This window comes from Amblyraja radiata, chromosome 16 (assembly GCF_010909765.2).
Source record: "Amblyraja radiata isolate CabotCenter1 chromosome 16, sAmbRad1.1.pri, whole genome shotgun sequence".
NCBI classification, from domain to species: Eukaryota; Metazoa; Chordata; class Chondrichthyes; order Rajiformes; family Rajidae; genus Amblyraja; species Amblyraja radiata.
Window position 1 is genome coordinate 7,881,432 of NC_045971.1, and position 16,374 is coordinate 7,897,805.

Below are 16,374 nucleotides of genomic sequence, written 5' to 3' on the forward strand. Positions count from 1 at the left end.
TTCCTCCCACACTACAAAGACGTACAGGAATGTAGATTAATGGGCTTGGTAAATGTAAAAAATGTCCCTAGTGGGTGTAGGATAGTGTCAATGTGCGGGGATCGCTGGTCGGCGCGGACCCGGTGGGCCGAAGGGCCTGTTTCCGCGCTGTATCTCTCTAAGCTAAACTAAGGGTGGTCCCCAAGAGCGAGTGGATGTGATGAATTATTCATTCAATACACATTTGCTGTGAATAAGAGTCAGACTTTTATTGTAATCACCATTTATGATTATTGGAAGTGGTAGTGATAGCGATCAGAAAATCTGAAAACAGTTGTAATAAAAATAACCTGTGGGTGGTCTGTGTGTGTTGTGAGTGGTTGAATGAGACCTATTTAATCTAAAGGAAGAAAAGCACCCAACTTTCTTATAAATCTCACCACAAGAGCTTATCTTTTATCATTTGTATTTTCTTCCTACAATCTCATTTCCTTGCGGCGTTAGTTGGTGCAGGGTTTATTTCCATTTCAACCCTTTCAACCATCGACCCATTGATATAAACGGGGCTGTGGGTCCCCCTCCTACGCCTTCCAAAGTCCACAATCAGTTCCTTGACACTGGCAGATACACCACATCCACATGACCATATTGAATGGTGGTGCTGGCTCGAAGGGCTGAATGGCCTACTCCTGCACCTATTTTCTATGTCTATGCTTCTATTCCTTTTCTCCAGAGATGCTGCCTGACCTGCTGAGCTACTCCAGTATTTTGTGTCTATCTTCGGTGTAAACTAGCACCTGCAGTTCCTTCTTACACAAGGCCATCGATGTTGTTCGGTGGTTCAAGTTTAAGTTCAAGATTCAAGAGAGTTTATTGTCATGTGTCCCTGATAGGACAATGGAATTCTTGCTTTGCTTCAGCACACAGAACATAGTAGGCATTGACTACAAAACAGATCAGTGTGGCCATATACCATAACATAAATATATACACACATGAATAAATAAACTGATAAAGTGCAAATAACAGATAATGGGTTATTAATAATCAGAGTTTTGTCCGAGTCAGGTTTAATGGCTGTGGGGAAGTAACTATTCCTGAACCTGGTTGTTGCAGTCTTCAGGCTCCTGTACCTTCTACCTGAAGGTAGCAGGGAGATGAGTGTGTGGCCAGGATGGTGTGGGTCTTTGATGATACTGCCAGCCTTTTTGAGGCAGCGACTGTGATAAATCCCCTCGATGGAAGGAAGGTCAGAGCCGATGATGGACTGGGCAGTGTTTACTACTTTTTGTAGTCTTTTCCTCTCCGGGGCGCTCAAGTTGCCGAACCAAGCCGCGATGCAACCGGTCAGCATGCTCTCTACTGTGCACCTGTAGAAGTTAGACAGAGTCCTACTTGACAAACCGACTCTCCGTAATCTTCTCAGGAAGTAGAGGCGCTGATGAGCTTTTTTCGTGATAATTGCATTAGTGTTCCCGGACCAGGAAAGATCTTCAGAAATGTGCACGCCCAGGAATTTGAAGCTCTTGACCCTTTCAACCATCGACCCATTGATATAAACGGGGCTGTGGGTCCCCCTCCTACTCCTTCCAAAGTCCACAATCAGTTCCTTGATTTTGCTGGTGTTGAGGGCCAGGTTATTGCGCTGGCACCATCTGGACAGTTGCTCGATCTCTCTTCTATACTCATCCCCATCAGTGATACGTCCCACAACAGTGGTGTCGTCAGCGAACTTGATGATGGAGTTCGCACCGTGACTGGCTACGCAGTCATGAGTATAGAGTGAGTACAGCAGGCGGCTGAGCACGCAGCCTTGAGGTGCTCCCGTGCTGATTGTTATCGAGGCTGACACATTTCCACCAATATGAACAGACTGTGGTCTGTGGTCTGGTTGCCCAAAGGCCCCCTTAATACCTGGTTTACATGGACCTGGTTGTTGAGAGTCTCCAGCCCTTTGCTCACTGACTTCTCTTCACTTTCTCCTTTCAGGCAAAGGCTGTTGCTGGCCTACAGCAAGTTGGCCCAGGAGTTCTGCCGTCTCCGTAGCCTGACAGAAGCCCAGACCGAGATCCTCACACGACTCTCTGAGGAACAGTCAACGAATAACGGTAAATAACAAATTAAACGACAGGCGGACCTGGGCACTGGTGGAGGCGCGGATGGTGTGAGTACTGGTGGAAGATGTAGAATGCAACATACATACCTTGACGTGTGTAGGAAGCAACCGCAGGTGCTGGTTTAAACCGAAGATAGACCAGGATGTGCTAGAATTTAGAAGATTGAGGGGGGATCTTATAGAAACTTACAAAATTTCATAAGGGGTTGTACAGGCCAGATGCAGGAAGATTGTTCCCGATGTTGGGGGAAGTCCAGAACAAAGGGTCATAGTTTAAGGATAAGGGGGAAATCTTTTAGGACCGAGATGAGAAAAACATTTTTCACACAGAAAGTGGTGAATCTCTGGAACTCTTTGCCACAGAAGGTAGTTGAGGCCACAGTTCATTGGCTATATTTAAGAGGGAGTTAGATGTGGCCCTTGTGGCTAAAGGGATCAGGGGGAATGGAGAGAAGGCAGGTACAGGATACTGAGTTGGATGATCAGCCATGATCATATTGAATGGCGGTCGGTGCAGGCTCGAAGGGCCGAATGGCCTACTCCTGCACCTATTTTCTATGTTTCTATGTAAAAAAAAAGTTGGAGTAACTCAGCGGGTCAGGCAGCATCTCTGGAGAGAAGGAATGGGTGACGTTTCGGGTCTGAAGAAGTGTCTCGGCCCAAAACGTCACCCATTCCTTCTCTCCAGAGGTGCTGCCTGTCCCGCTGAGTTACTCCAGAATTTTGTGTCTATCTAAGGTTTAAACCAGCATCTGCAGTTCCTTGCCACACAGAGATATCGACGTCCATTCTCTCTACTGATGCTGCCCAATCCACCGAGTTCCTCCAACACGTTGTCTATTGCTCGAGATTTCAACAACGGCAGTTCCTTGTGTCTACACTATTCATATAAATATCCAATTCGTTAAGGGTTTAAGAAGGAACTGCAGATGCTGGAAAATCGAAGGTACACAAAAATGCTGGAGAAACTCAGCGGGTGCAGCAGCATCTATGGAACGAAGGAAATAGGCAACGTTTCGGGCCGAAACGTTGCCTATTTCCTTTGTTGCCTATTTCCTTCGCTCCATAGATGCTGCTGCACCTCCTGAGTTTCTCCAGCATTTTTGTGTGCCTCCAATTCCTTAAGCCTTGCTTCCGCTATTCAATATAATATAGTACAGTTTAGTTTATTGCCACGTGTACTTGGTTTATACTCTCTAGAATTTAGAAGATTGAGGGGGGATCTTATAGAAACTTACAAAATTCTTAAGGGGTTGGACAGGCTAGATGCAGGAAGATTGCTCCCGATGTTGGGGAAGTCCAGGACAAGGGGTCACAGCTTAAGGATAAGGGGGAAATCCTTTAAAACCGAGATGAGAAGAACTTTTTTCACACAGAGAGTGGTGAATCTCTGGAACTCCCTGCCACAGAGGGTAGTCGAGGCCAGTTCATTGGCTATATTTAAGAGGGAGTTAGATGTGGCCCTTGTGGCTAAGGGGATCAGAGGGTATGGAGAGAAGGCAGGTACGGGATACTGAGTTGGATGATCAGCCATGATCATATTGAATGGCGGTGCAGGCTCGAAGGGCCGAATGGCCTACTCCTGCACCTATTTTCTATGTTTCTATGTTTCTATGTGTACCGAAGTACAGTGAAAAGCTTTTTGTTGCGTGCTATCCAGTCAGTGGAAAGACTATACATGTTTGCGATCATGCCGTGCGCAGAGTACAGATACAGGATGAAGGGAATAGCGGTTAGTGCACGATAAAGTCCGATGAAAGATAATCCGAATGTCTCCAATGAGATAGATGGTAGCTCAGGGCCGCTCTCTAGTTGGTGGTAGGATGGTTCGGTTGCCTGATAACAGCTGGGAAGAAAGTGTCCCCGATGTGGGATTGTGTTGTCGTTGGCGTGGACCCCAGGTGGGGGCATTTTCATGCTGGATCTTGGGTAGACATGAAGTGGTGGAGTAACGCCCCTGTCCCACTTAGGAAACTGGAACGGAAACCTCTGGAGACTTTGCTCCCCACCCAAGGGTTTCCGTGCGGTTCCCGGAGGTTGCAGGTGGTTGCCGGAGGTTGCAGGTAGTGGAAGCAGGTAGGGAGACTGACACAAACCTCCGGGAACCTTGGGTGGGGCGCAAAGTCTCCAGAGGTTTCCGTTCAGGTTTCCTAAGTGGGACAGGGTCATAACTCAGAGAGTCAGGCAGCATCTCTGGAGAAAAAGGATGGGTGACGTTTTGGGTTCGGAACCCATTCTTCAATCATGGCTGATCCTTTATCTCAACATCTATGTACGTAAAAATGTTCAGTGATTTAACCACTGTGGCCTCCATGATAGAGGATTCAATCCATCATCCCTGTTGAACTTACCAACCAGAAACCATTGCATCTTTTGCACCATCCATCTATCCCTTACACCATTGCCTCCTGCACCATAATGATTGCCCCATCTTCAACTCAACTCTGGCGCGATTCCCCCCCCCCCCCCTCTCCCCCCCCCCCCCCCCCCCCCCCTTCTTCCCCCCCCCCCCCCCCCCCCCTCTTCCCCCCCTCCCCGCCCTTCTTCCCCCCCCCCCACCCCGTCCCTTATCATTTTTGGTCCCACAGATGTAAATGTCCTGTTTGGATGATATATTGAAAAGGCCACAAAGTGCTTGAGTAACTCAGCAGCCAAGGCAGCATCTCTGAAGAATATGGACAAGTGACATTTAGGGTTGGGACCCTTCTTCAGACTGAAAGTAAAAGGGGGAGGGGGGGGGGGGAGAGAATTGGGGGGAGAGGCGTAAACTGGAGTCCTTGCCCGCTACTAAATGGCTTTGCAGTTTAGTTTATTGTCACGTGTACCGAGTTTTTGTTGCGTGCTATCCTGTCAGCGGAAAGACAATACAAGATCAGTATTGGCAATCGGGCCATTTACAGTGTATGATACATGATAAGGGAATGATGTTTAGTGCAAGGTAGAGCCAGCAAAGCCCGATCAAGGATAGTCCGGGGGTCGGCCACCAGTGAGGTGGATGGTAGTTCAGCACTGCTCTCTGGTTGTGGTGGGATGAATCAGATGCCTGATAGCAGCTGGGAAGAAACTGTCCCTGAATCTGGAGGTGTGTGTTTTCACACTTCCGTACTCCGTACCTAATGGGAGAGGGGAGAAGAGGGAGTAGCCGGGGGGGGGGGGGAGATTTGTCCCTGATTATGCTGGTGGACTTGCCGAGACAGCGTTAAGTGTAGATGGTGTCAAATGGTCTGAGCTACGTCCATCAGGCAAACCAACCTCCCTTCGTGACCGGTCACTGGCCATTGTGTTCTTCTTGCCGAGTTCACACTCAAGATTAGAAGTTGTTCAGCCAGAGCTGAACACACTTCCGGCATCTGTACACAATGGTGTCTATCTTGTGCTTCTTGTGCTTCTTGTGCGTGGTGGTGGAAACAGGGCACGCGACTTGAACGTTCTTTCCTTGACCCCGGCCATTGCAATGATACACCTTGTAGTTTCCCCAGTACTGCAGAGTTTCACCTGAATAGACCTGAAGAAGGGTCTCGCCCCTATTCCTTTTCTTCAGAGTTACGCCTGTATTTTGTGTCTGTCACCGGAACCAACGTACGCCTTAAATGTGATGTTTTACTCTTGCAGCCCACCCCCAATCCTCAGCTTACATGAAGCAAGAAGCCTACTCCAGCTACCCCAGGAGCTCAAGGCATCTTCTCCGAAGCAGCTTCCGGGGCCGTCGGAGTTATTCCGAGATCAGCGATGCGAACGTGTACCGCCACACGATGCCGGCGGGGCAGCAGGAGGAGGAGGAGACCTCGCCCAGGCTCGGGCAGTACCACCCCAGCGATTACCTCAAGGTGCCGGACAGCACGGACGATGGGCCGTACGACGGGCAGCTGGAGTCGGACGAGGAGGACTGGATGACCCACAGCCCGCCCGGCACGTTGGACAGGGGAATGAGGAGCACCTCGTCCTGCACCGCCCTCCCCATCCCCGACAGTTCCAGCGGCAGGAATTCCACCGAATACTCCAAGTCGGAACACGCTCAGTCCTGGCCTTCCATCAACGTAAGTCCACACTTTACCACCCCTGTCATCCCCAACGTACGTTCTTCCTGAGTTCCAGGAGCAGGATGCGGCCATTCGGCCCATCAAGTCTACTCCGCCAATCATTCGCGGCTGATCTAGCCCTCCCTCCTAACCCATCTAGGCCATTTAGAACGGAGATGAGGAAACAGTTTTTCACACAGAGAGTTGTGAGTCTGTGGAATTCTCTTCCAGAGGCCGGTTCTCTGGATACTTTCAAGAGAGAGCTAGATAGGGCTCTTAAAGATAGCAGAGTCAGGGGATATGGGGAGAAGGCAGGAAAGGGGGACTGATTGGGGATGATCAGCCATGATCACATTGAATGGCGGTGCTGGCTCGAAGGGGCGAATGATCTACTCCTGCACCTATTGTCTATTGTCTATAAAAACATCCATTGACTTGGCCTCCACTGCTGTGTGTGGCAAATAATTCAACATTCACTGCCCTCTGACTAAAGCAATTCTTCTTTTTCCTTCTTTTAGTGAAGGTAACGGAGCAGTTCTAGCATTCACTTCTGCACGCTTCATTCTTACTCAGCGCAGATTAATCTCAGAGAATTGCAATACAAATTGTGGGTATTTAGAATCAGAGAACATAGAACAAATGTTACAGGGAGAATGTGTAGGAAAGAACTGCAGATGCTGGTTTAAATCGAAGGTAGACACATTCAGACCGTTCTGAAGAAGGGTCTCGACCCGGAACGTCAGCCATCCCTTCTCTCCAGGACTGAGCTTGTTCCTGCCTTCTTCCCATATCCCCCTGACTCCGCTACCTTTAAGAGCCCTATCTAGCTCGCCCTTGAAAGTATCCAGAGAACCGGCCTCCACCGCCCTCGGAGGCAGAGAATTCCCGCTGAGTTGCTCCAGCATTTTGTGTCTATCTTTGGTTACGGGGAGAAGGCAGGAGAATAAGGTAGAGTGGGGGAAAAATGGATCAGCCATGATCGAATGGTGGAGTAGACGCGATGGATTGAATGGCCTATTTCTGCTCCTGTACCCTTGTGATCTAACAGTACAGCATTGGAGCAGGCGCTTTGGCCCTCACTGTCTTTGCTGAACATAATGCCGTGATAAACCACACATCTGCCTACATATGATTCGCACCCCTCCCTTGATTATTAAGGGCGTCCAAGGTTACGGGGAGGAGGGGAGGAGAATGGGGTTGAGAGTTAAGTTTAGCTTAGTTGAGTTTTAGAGATACAGGGGGGGGAAAATAGACAAAAATGCTGCCTCACCCGCTGAGTTTCTCCAGCATTTTTGTCTACCTTCGATTTCTCCGGCATCTGCAGTTCCTTCTTAAACAGGGGGAAAAAAATAGGTCACCCATGATCGAATGGCAGAGCTGACTCGATGGGCTGAATGGCCCTATATCTTATGGTCATTCCCTGCTATTCACGGCTTCTCCATGTGCCAACAGTATCTAAACAACACTTCCATGCCGAGTAAGGGGTCATTGTTGATTCTTGTTGATTCAAAATGAAACAGTTAACTTATCTGACAGAAGTTCAAGTTCATGTTCACATTTATTGTCACGTTCCCCAATTCAATTCAATTCAATTCAATTCACTTCACTTCACTTCAATTCACTTCAATTCAATTCAATTCAATTCAATTCAATTCAATTCAATTCAATTCAATTCAATTCCACTTCAATTCAATTCAATTCAATTCAATTCAATTCACTTCAATTCAATTCAATTCAATTCAATTCAATTCAATTCAATTCAAGGTACAGTGATATTTGAGTTGCCAAACAGCCATACTAAGTGAAAAGAACATTGATACAAATATATCGATAGATGCTCCTGAACACATCATCAGTGATGTAACCTGGGGTCATTGGGTGTTTCGGGCCTTTCAACATCAGACACCCTCACCCGGGCGACCCAGCCGTGGTTGACCAGACCACGATTTGCGTTCAGGTGGCATTCGCTCCCCCTCCCCATGGACCTCCTCTCCTGATCCTGAGCCATCTCGAGGCCTTCTCCGCTGCCTCTGTGGCGTTCCCGATGGCTCACAATACACACATAGAATAAAATTTAACATAAACATCCACCACAGTGGAATCAACATTCCTCACTAATGATGAAAGGCACTAAAGTTCAGTCATCTTCCTCCTTTGTTCGTCCGTGGTCGGGGCCTCGAACCCTCCGCACTTGCCTTTGCCGACGGTCCGATGTCCGAAGCCCTCTCGTCGGGATGATCGAAACTCCGGCGTCGGGACGGACTGGAACACTCCGCGGCGTGGAAGATCATTTCCATTTTTGAGTGTAATTGGATTTGATTTGAAGACTGGAGGGTCACCAATGGCCAAAATGAATTGGGAATGGACATTCAACAAGAGATTTGCTATTTTCGTGACTCAGGGTGTGTCAGCTTTACAACTGACTGGGGAATTTCAGATGCAAATCACATTCAATGTCTGAAGAAGGGCTTCGACCCGAAGCTTTGCCTATTTCCTTCGCTCCGTAGATGCTGCCTCACCCGCTGAGTTTCCCCAGCATTTTTGTCCACATTCAATGCAAATTGGGTTTTACATCAAGTTCACTAGACCTATTGTCATTTCATCACAACAGTCATTTTTAAAAATCCCACTTATGTTAATTTGCATAGCTTCAATGTGACTATAAAAAAATAAACTTTCTTTGGGTGCGTAGAGATTAGTGTGCACATTTTAAGAGGTTACTAAATGGGAGTTGACCAGAGGGCTGAGAGTACAGTGAAAGATATTGGCGGGATGAGACTAGCCCTTATAGCACAGGGTGGCACGGTGGTGCAGTGGTAGAGTATATTGCCTTACAGGGTAATGACCTAGGTTCGATCCTGACTACGGGTGCTGTCTGTATGGAGTTTGTACGTTCTCCTTGTGACCGCATGGGTTTTCTCCGGGTGCTCCGGTTTCCTCCCACACTCCAAAGACGTCCAGGTTTGAAGGTTAATTGGCTTTGGTAAAAGTTGTAAAATTGTCCCTAGGATAGTATTAGTGTGCGGGGTGATTGCTAGTTGGCGTGGACTCTGTGATATTGGCCTTCGGTGCTAATATTATTTTATTCTCACTCATTGCATTAAACTCACAATATATAGGAGCTGAGAATTGAACACCTGATGTTCAGTTCCAGAGAACTTTCAGCAGAGCATGATAATGTAATATATCGTGGGCTTCACACGAGAGGTTTTCATCCCTTATAAGTAACGTGATATTAATTTAAGAGGCCTGTGATAAAAAATAATTCAATCGCAGGAGGATGAGGGGGTGATCTTATAGAGGTGTACAAAATCAAGAGAGGAATAGATCGGGTGGATGCTCTTGCCCAGAGTAGGGGAATCGAGAACCAGCGAACATAGGTTTAAGGTGAGTGGGGGGAAATTTAATAGGAACCTGAGGGGTAACTTTTTCACACAAAGGGCGGTGGGTGCATGGAACGAGCTGCCGGAGAAGGTAGTTGTGGCAGGTACTATCGCAGCTTTTAATAAACAATTAGACAGGTACATGGATGGGATAGGTTTAGAGGGATATGGGCCAAACGCAAGCAGGTGGGACCAGTGTAGATGGGACATGTTGGTCGGTGTGGGCAAGTTGGGCAGGAGGGCCATTTTCCATGCTCTATGACTCTATGAAAAGCATTATAAAGTTATGATCCACTGTCAACATCGAACCTTATCACCATGCTAAATATGCCCAGGTTAAGTATAACTTCTTTTTCACAACCTATTTATGTGTAATAGCTGCCAGTAAGGTTCAAGTTCAAGTTCAAGTGAGTTTATTGTCATGTGTCCCTGATAGGACAATGACATTCTGGCTTTGCTTCAGCACACAGAACATAGTAGGCATTTACTACAAAACAGATCAATGTGTCCATATATTATAATATAAATATATACACACATGAATAAATAAAATGATAAAGTGCAAATAACAGATAATTGGTTATTAATAATAATCAGAGTTTTGTCCGAGCCAGGTTTAATAGCCTGAAGGCTGTGGGGAAGTAGCTATTCCTGAACCTGGTTGTTGCAGTCATCAGGCTCCTGTACCTTCTACCTGAAGGTAGCAGGGAGATGAGTGTGTGGCCAGGATGGTGTGGGTCTTTGATGATACTTCCAGCCTTTTTGAGGCAGCGACTGCGATAAATCCCCTCGATGGAAGGAAGGTCAGAGCCGATGATGGACGGGGCAGTGTTTACTACTTTTTGTAGTCTTTTCCTCTCCAGGGCGGTCTGTGGTTTCAAATGATTGTACGTAGCACTCAGGCAAGTGGGACTAGTGTAGATGGGACATGTTGGCCGTCGTGGGCAGGTTGGGCCGAAGGGCCATGAGTCTATGACGCTGAGCTCGTTACTGATTTGTTTCTTTCCTTTGGCCAGCTCTGGATGGAGACGGGAGACTCGGACATGAGGAGCTGTCCACTGTGCCAGTTGGCCTTCCCCATCAATTATCCAGACGATGCCCTGATAAAACACATCGACACCCACCTGGAAAACAGCAAGATCTGACTGATACTCTCCGTGCTGAACCGCAGGACTGAAGCACGCTAGGCAGCAAAGCAAAGGCTCTCGAAAGATGACCCAAGACAACCAACGTCACCCAAAGCAACGCACCATCTAATTCTCTACCTGGCTGATGTCTTTTGTTACAGCTGCGGGGGCAGCGGCCTGGGTAGGACCGGTGGTGGAGCACGAGATTGAGGAATGCAGGTTAATGATCAATGAACATAACGTTGAGTGATTGGGAGGAGGATTGCAAGTTATTGATCGGCAAGAGTTCAGTAGGACAAACGATATGTCTTCCAGTAGAATCAGTTTACTTCCAAAAGCTAAATACTTGAACATTGGTAGGCGGGGAACTTAGCTGTGCTGAATGGGAGATCACACAATGGGAAGGGTTAGGAAAATGGATGTTAAACTGTCAACCCGTTCTTTAATGGAATAAACTGAGTTAGTAGAACACACCATGGGATCCTGTGGAGATAACCACATCAATATTGTGTAAGAAAGAACTGCAGATGCTGGTCGAAACTGAAGATAGACACAAAAACAAGTTGGAGTAAGCTTTTTTTGTGTCTACCACATCAGTGTGGTTAGCTTCCAGTTGGAGAAGATAACTAACTACTTTCGGTGAGTAGTGAGATGCAGAAACTGATCCCTGGCATGGCATTCAAAGGATGCAGGTTGAGCTGGGCTTTCCACCAATGTAACTTTAGAGCCCATCGCTCATCTCATTGCAAATTCTATTTACTGTAAGATATTACACATCTTAATGTAGCACAGTAGAAGAAGAAAACTAATTTGACATTAATATTGGCAGTCACTTGAACCTAAGTCATGTAGCATCATTGCACGCATGCCTTCCATTCACATTTCGTCGTACTTAAAACATTTATGCTGGCCAGTGTATTTTGAGTGTTGTGCGTTACCTCAGCCCTGCTCAATGCAACGGATATTCCACATATCCCGAGTTTACACTTGTACACGGCCGCATACTCATATGCACCCATGCACCCATGCACCCATGCACAAGGGCATTCTCACACACAATACACTCACACACACACACACACGCAGGCAAACTCACTGATAATGAATTGTTCTAACAGGTCATCACTTGCAGTATATTGAATACCCATTGATCCAAAGATCCTAGTGATTGACTACAGGGAAGGAGATTCTAATACTAGGATTTGTACTGGGCGCGATCTCAAAGAGATCATGAAATTTTATATTCTCTGTGTATGTGTGTATATGAAATAAAAATCTAACACCTGCTATTGTTTCTATCACCATGTTTCACATTCGACATTTAGAATGGGAATTGGCTTTGGAAAATTGCCAGACTGTGCTGGTCAGAATCTGGTGACACTGTGGCACAGCTGGTAGCAACACTGTGCTGCCTCACAGCTCCAGAGACCCGGGTTCACTCCTGACCTCATCTGCGCTGTCTGTGTGGAGTTTGCACGTTCTCCTTGTGACCGCATGGGTTTTTCCTCCGGGTGCTCCGGTTTCCTCCCGCATCCCAAAGATGTGCAGGTTTGCAGATTAACTAGCAAGCTAGTGTGCAAGGGAGTGGATGAGGAAAGTGGGATAAAATGAAATGAAGTGTGAACAGGTGATCGATCGATGGTTGGTGCGAACTCGGTGGATAGTAGGGTCTATTCCATGCAGTACCTCTTAACTCTAAACTCCAGTTCAGCCACTGTGGTAATGCAATTACAACTTAACTTTAACACAGGAAGCTAACATTAAAAATGTGGTATAATTATATTAGAAAGCAAAATGTGAATTGATTTTTGTCTGTGTGCCCTGATGCAAATAATGCCCAGCTTCCTCCAGACAGTCTCCCCTGGGACATATATATTTACAAAGCTTGCCCAAATTAACAGTATAGTGATTAGCCTCTTATTTCTAGGCTCATAATGCAATGTCTAACGGAGCTCTGCATAGGTGGAGGTGGCATCTTTCAGGTGAGATATTACACTGGCAACCCATCTATGCTCTTGGTCAGTGTAAAAAATCTTATGGGAACAAAAGCAGAAGTATTATCCCCGATAATAGTCGATATTCATCCTTAAACCAACATCTATAAAATAAGGATTAAAAGCAAGGAACTATGTATACCAGTTAATACACAAAAGGACACAAAGTGCTTGAGTAACTCAATGGGTTAGGCAGCATCTCCAGAGAACGTAGATAGATGCCTTCTTCAGACAGATAAGATATCAATACAATGTCTTAACTTCTATATTCAATTCCTTGACTGGTGACGGTTAGGCTGCCAAAAACCTACCTCATCACCACAACTCCTTGATCCCTCTGCTCTACAACGCTCCCAGGATCTTACTGACCACTGCAAAGTTCCAGTCCCGGTTTGACTTCCTAAAATGCAACGCTTACCTGAAATAAACTCCATTAGCCATTCCTCAGCTCGCTTACCAAGCTGATTGAGATTTATTATGTGGAGGAAGGAACTGCAGATCCTGGCTTAAACCGAGAGAGACACAAAAAGCTGGAGTAACTCAGCGGGACTGGCAGCATCTTTGGATAGAAGGAATGGGTGACATTTCGGGTCGAGACCCTTCTTCTGTTAGGGATAAGGGAATCGAGAGATGTATCAGTCTCGACCCGAAACGTCACCCATTCCTTCTCTCCAGAGATGCTGCCTGTCCCGCTGAGTTACTCCAGCATTTTGTGTCTATCTTTAAGATTTATTCTATTCAATTCCTTGATTGATGAAGGGCACCTATCTCCCTGCGACGGGGAGAGCTGGCAAGGATTTTGATAAAGCAATGTGATGGAATAGTGCAAGATAATGAGTAAGATTGGTACCCAGGAAAGACAGCAAGGTGGAAGACCTGCAGTCAATATCAAGAGACTCCAGTGTGATCGCTGAGCACAGGATGGCTTTATGTGATGGCTAGGTTCCTGAGATTACATTGGAGTCAGCATTATGCCCGCAGCCAACTGTTGTTTCCTGTAATATATGCAAGAGTGTGAGAGGCTTTAAATTTGAACAGTTGGCTGCCTTAGCATTTCTCATCTTCCGCTCAGCCACCAAATGTTGCTGTTAGGGTTTCCGTGCCCCCTGGGGAATTTTACCATTCGCTTTGCATCTCACACTCTGCCAGCAACTTGTTTCACTGTCCATTTTGTACTTCCGCTGATTGCATCTTAATCTTCTGCTGAGAAGCGGATTGACATCACTTGTTGAGATAATAGATGTGATGCACGTCTTGAGTACAACGTGAGGAGATAGGGTCTGGTGATGGAGAGTACTTTGACCACACACGATGCGACTGTTTATGTTTGTGCATCTCATATTGACATCTATGTCTTCAGTTGAAGTAAAGTAATGCCCCTGTCCCACTTAGGAAACCTGAACGGAAACCTCTGGAGACTTTGCGCCCCACCCAAGGTTTCCGTGCGGTTCCCAGAGGTTGCAGGTGGTTGCCGGAGGTTGCAGGTAGTGGAAGCGGGCAGGGAGACTGACAAAAACCTCCGGGAACCGCTCGGAAACCTTGGGTGGGGCACAAAGTCTCCAGAGGTTTCCGTTCAGGTTTCCTAAGTGGGACATGGCGATCACCTGCATGAGATCGACAGATACTTTAATAACCGGTGTGGTCTCACCATTACTAAATGCAGAGAGCAGCTGAAGAAAAGCACCACACAGGTCAGATTGTCCCATATTGCAACCTGGAGTGGAAAAGGCTGCAAAATGTTGTAAACACTGCCCAGTCCATCATCGGCTCTGACCTCCCTACCATCGAGGGGATCTATCGCAGGCACTGCCTCAAAAAGGCTGCCAGCATCATCAAGGACCCACACCATCCTGGCCACACACTCATCTCTCTGCTGCCATCAGGCAGAAGGTACAGGAGCCTGAAATCTACAACATCCAGGTTCAGAAACAGCTTCTTCCCCACAGCCATCAGTCTATTAAACACAACTTCAAACAAACTGTGAACTATAACCGCCTATTGCACTTTATCTATTTATTTATGTGTGTATATATATATATATATATATATATATATATATATTCTATAGTATATGGTCACACTGATCTGATCTGATCTGTATTTATGCCTGCTATATTCTGTCGTGCTGCAGCAAGCAAGAATTTCATTGTCCTATCTGGGACACATGACAATAAACTCTCTTGACTTGACTTGGCTCAACCACTGGCCTTTGCTAAATAAACTAAGTTCACTCAAGGAGGCAGCTAATTCACTTTGGAATGGAAACTGGATTAAGTACCTGATATCATGCAGAACTGGCATGGAGGCCACATGTTGTCCATTTTCCTAACATTAGTCATAACTTTTGTTTTGACAGTTGCCCTTGGCGTCATTATTTGTCTTGATGTTAGCTTTCTGATTATTATTCCAAAAATGTTATGTAATCCTGTGAATTGCTGTCATTAAGACTATTGCGTGGCAATGGACAATCCCAGTGTAGATGCATCATGTTCTATCTACTGAGCGGATTCTATTCATTCCAAGCAATCTTCTCTATTATTTTTGGATATTGAAGAACGTGAATTAGATCAATTCATTCCTGAATGGATTTGTGCTGTTGAGTTTCATAGAAACATAGAAAATAAGTGCAAGTGGAAGCCATTCAGCCCTTCGAGCCAGCACCACCATTTATTGTGATCATGGCTGATCGTCCCCAATCAATAACCCGTGCCTGCCTTCTCCCCATATCCCTTGATTCCACCAGCTCCCAGAGCTCTATCTAACTCTCTCTTAAATCCATCCAGTGATTTGGCCTCCACTGCCCTCTGTGGCAGGGAATTCCACATATTCACAACTCTCTGGGTGAAAAAGTTTTTTCTCACCTCAGTCTTAAATGCTCTCCCCTTTATTCTAAGACTGTGGCTCCTGGTTCTGGACTCGCCCTACATTGGGAACATTTTTCCTGCATCTAGCTTGTCCAGTCCTTTTATAATTTTATATATTTCTATAAGATACCCCCTCATCCTTTTAAACTCCGGTGAATACAAGCCTAGGCTTTTCAATCTTTCCTCATATGACAGTCCCGCCATCCCAGGGATTGTCGGTAAGATCCCAGTTTCAGTCGGTAAGATTGTACTTTCACCTGTATTACTACTTTTTACTTGATAAGTACGAAACATAGTACCGAGGGAGCTGAAGAATCCGCTCATCATTTATAACATTCTATGCTGTCTTCAGAAAAATGACTGAAACCTTTCTTGCATAACCAGCAATGCTTTGGGATTGCCTCCTCCAATTGCCCCCTCTGCCTCAGAGGGTGGTGGAGGCAGGTTCTCTGGATGCTTTCAAGAGAGAGCTAGATAGGGCTCTTAATAATAGCGGACTCAGGGGATATGGGGAGAAGGCAGGAACGGGGTACTGATTGGGGATGATCAGCCATGATCACATTGAATGGCGGTGCTGGCTCCTTTCTGCTACTCCTGCACCTATTGTCTATTGTCTATTGTTAAGTCTGGTACTAAATGAAATCACAGTAGAGTTGACCGAGAAAATGTATCAGGAAACTGCAGCTTAAGCAAGATGTAGTAATTATAGAATATAGGAGTTAGAAGTTAGAATATAGAAGTTAATGGGCCTGTCCCACTTAGGCAATTTTTTAGGCAACTACAGGCGACTAATTTGTTGCCGCATGTTCGCCGGTGGTCGCCGCATGTTCGCCCGTGGTCGCCGGTGGTCGTCGGGAGTCGCCGTGAGTCGTCTCCTCAGTCGTGCTAAAAG

At 46.3% G+C, this 16,374-nt stretch overlaps 1 protein-coding gene across 4 annotated transcripts in view; it reads left to right on the forward strand.

Annotated features, from left to right (window-relative positions):
- Positions 1 to 11,911, forward strand: part of tbkbp1 (TBK1 binding protein 1) — a 109,076-nt gene extending 97,165 nt beyond the window's left edge. For all 4 annotated transcript variants that reach the window (XM_033035022.1, XM_033035023.1, XM_033035020.1 and 1 more), the window contains exons 8-10: positions 1,969 to 2,087; positions 5,708 to 6,132; positions 10,514 to 11,911. In XM_033035022.1, the coding sequence (XP_032890913.1) occupies positions 1,969 to 2,087; positions 5,708 to 6,132; positions 10,514 to 10,642 (673 nt within the window). In that variant the 3' untranslated portion in view covers positions 10,643 to 11,911. The remainder of the gene's footprint in view (positions 1 to 1,968; positions 2,088 to 5,707; positions 6,133 to 10,513) is intronic.
- The last annotated feature ends 4,463 nt before the right edge of the window (positions 11,912 to 16,374 follow it).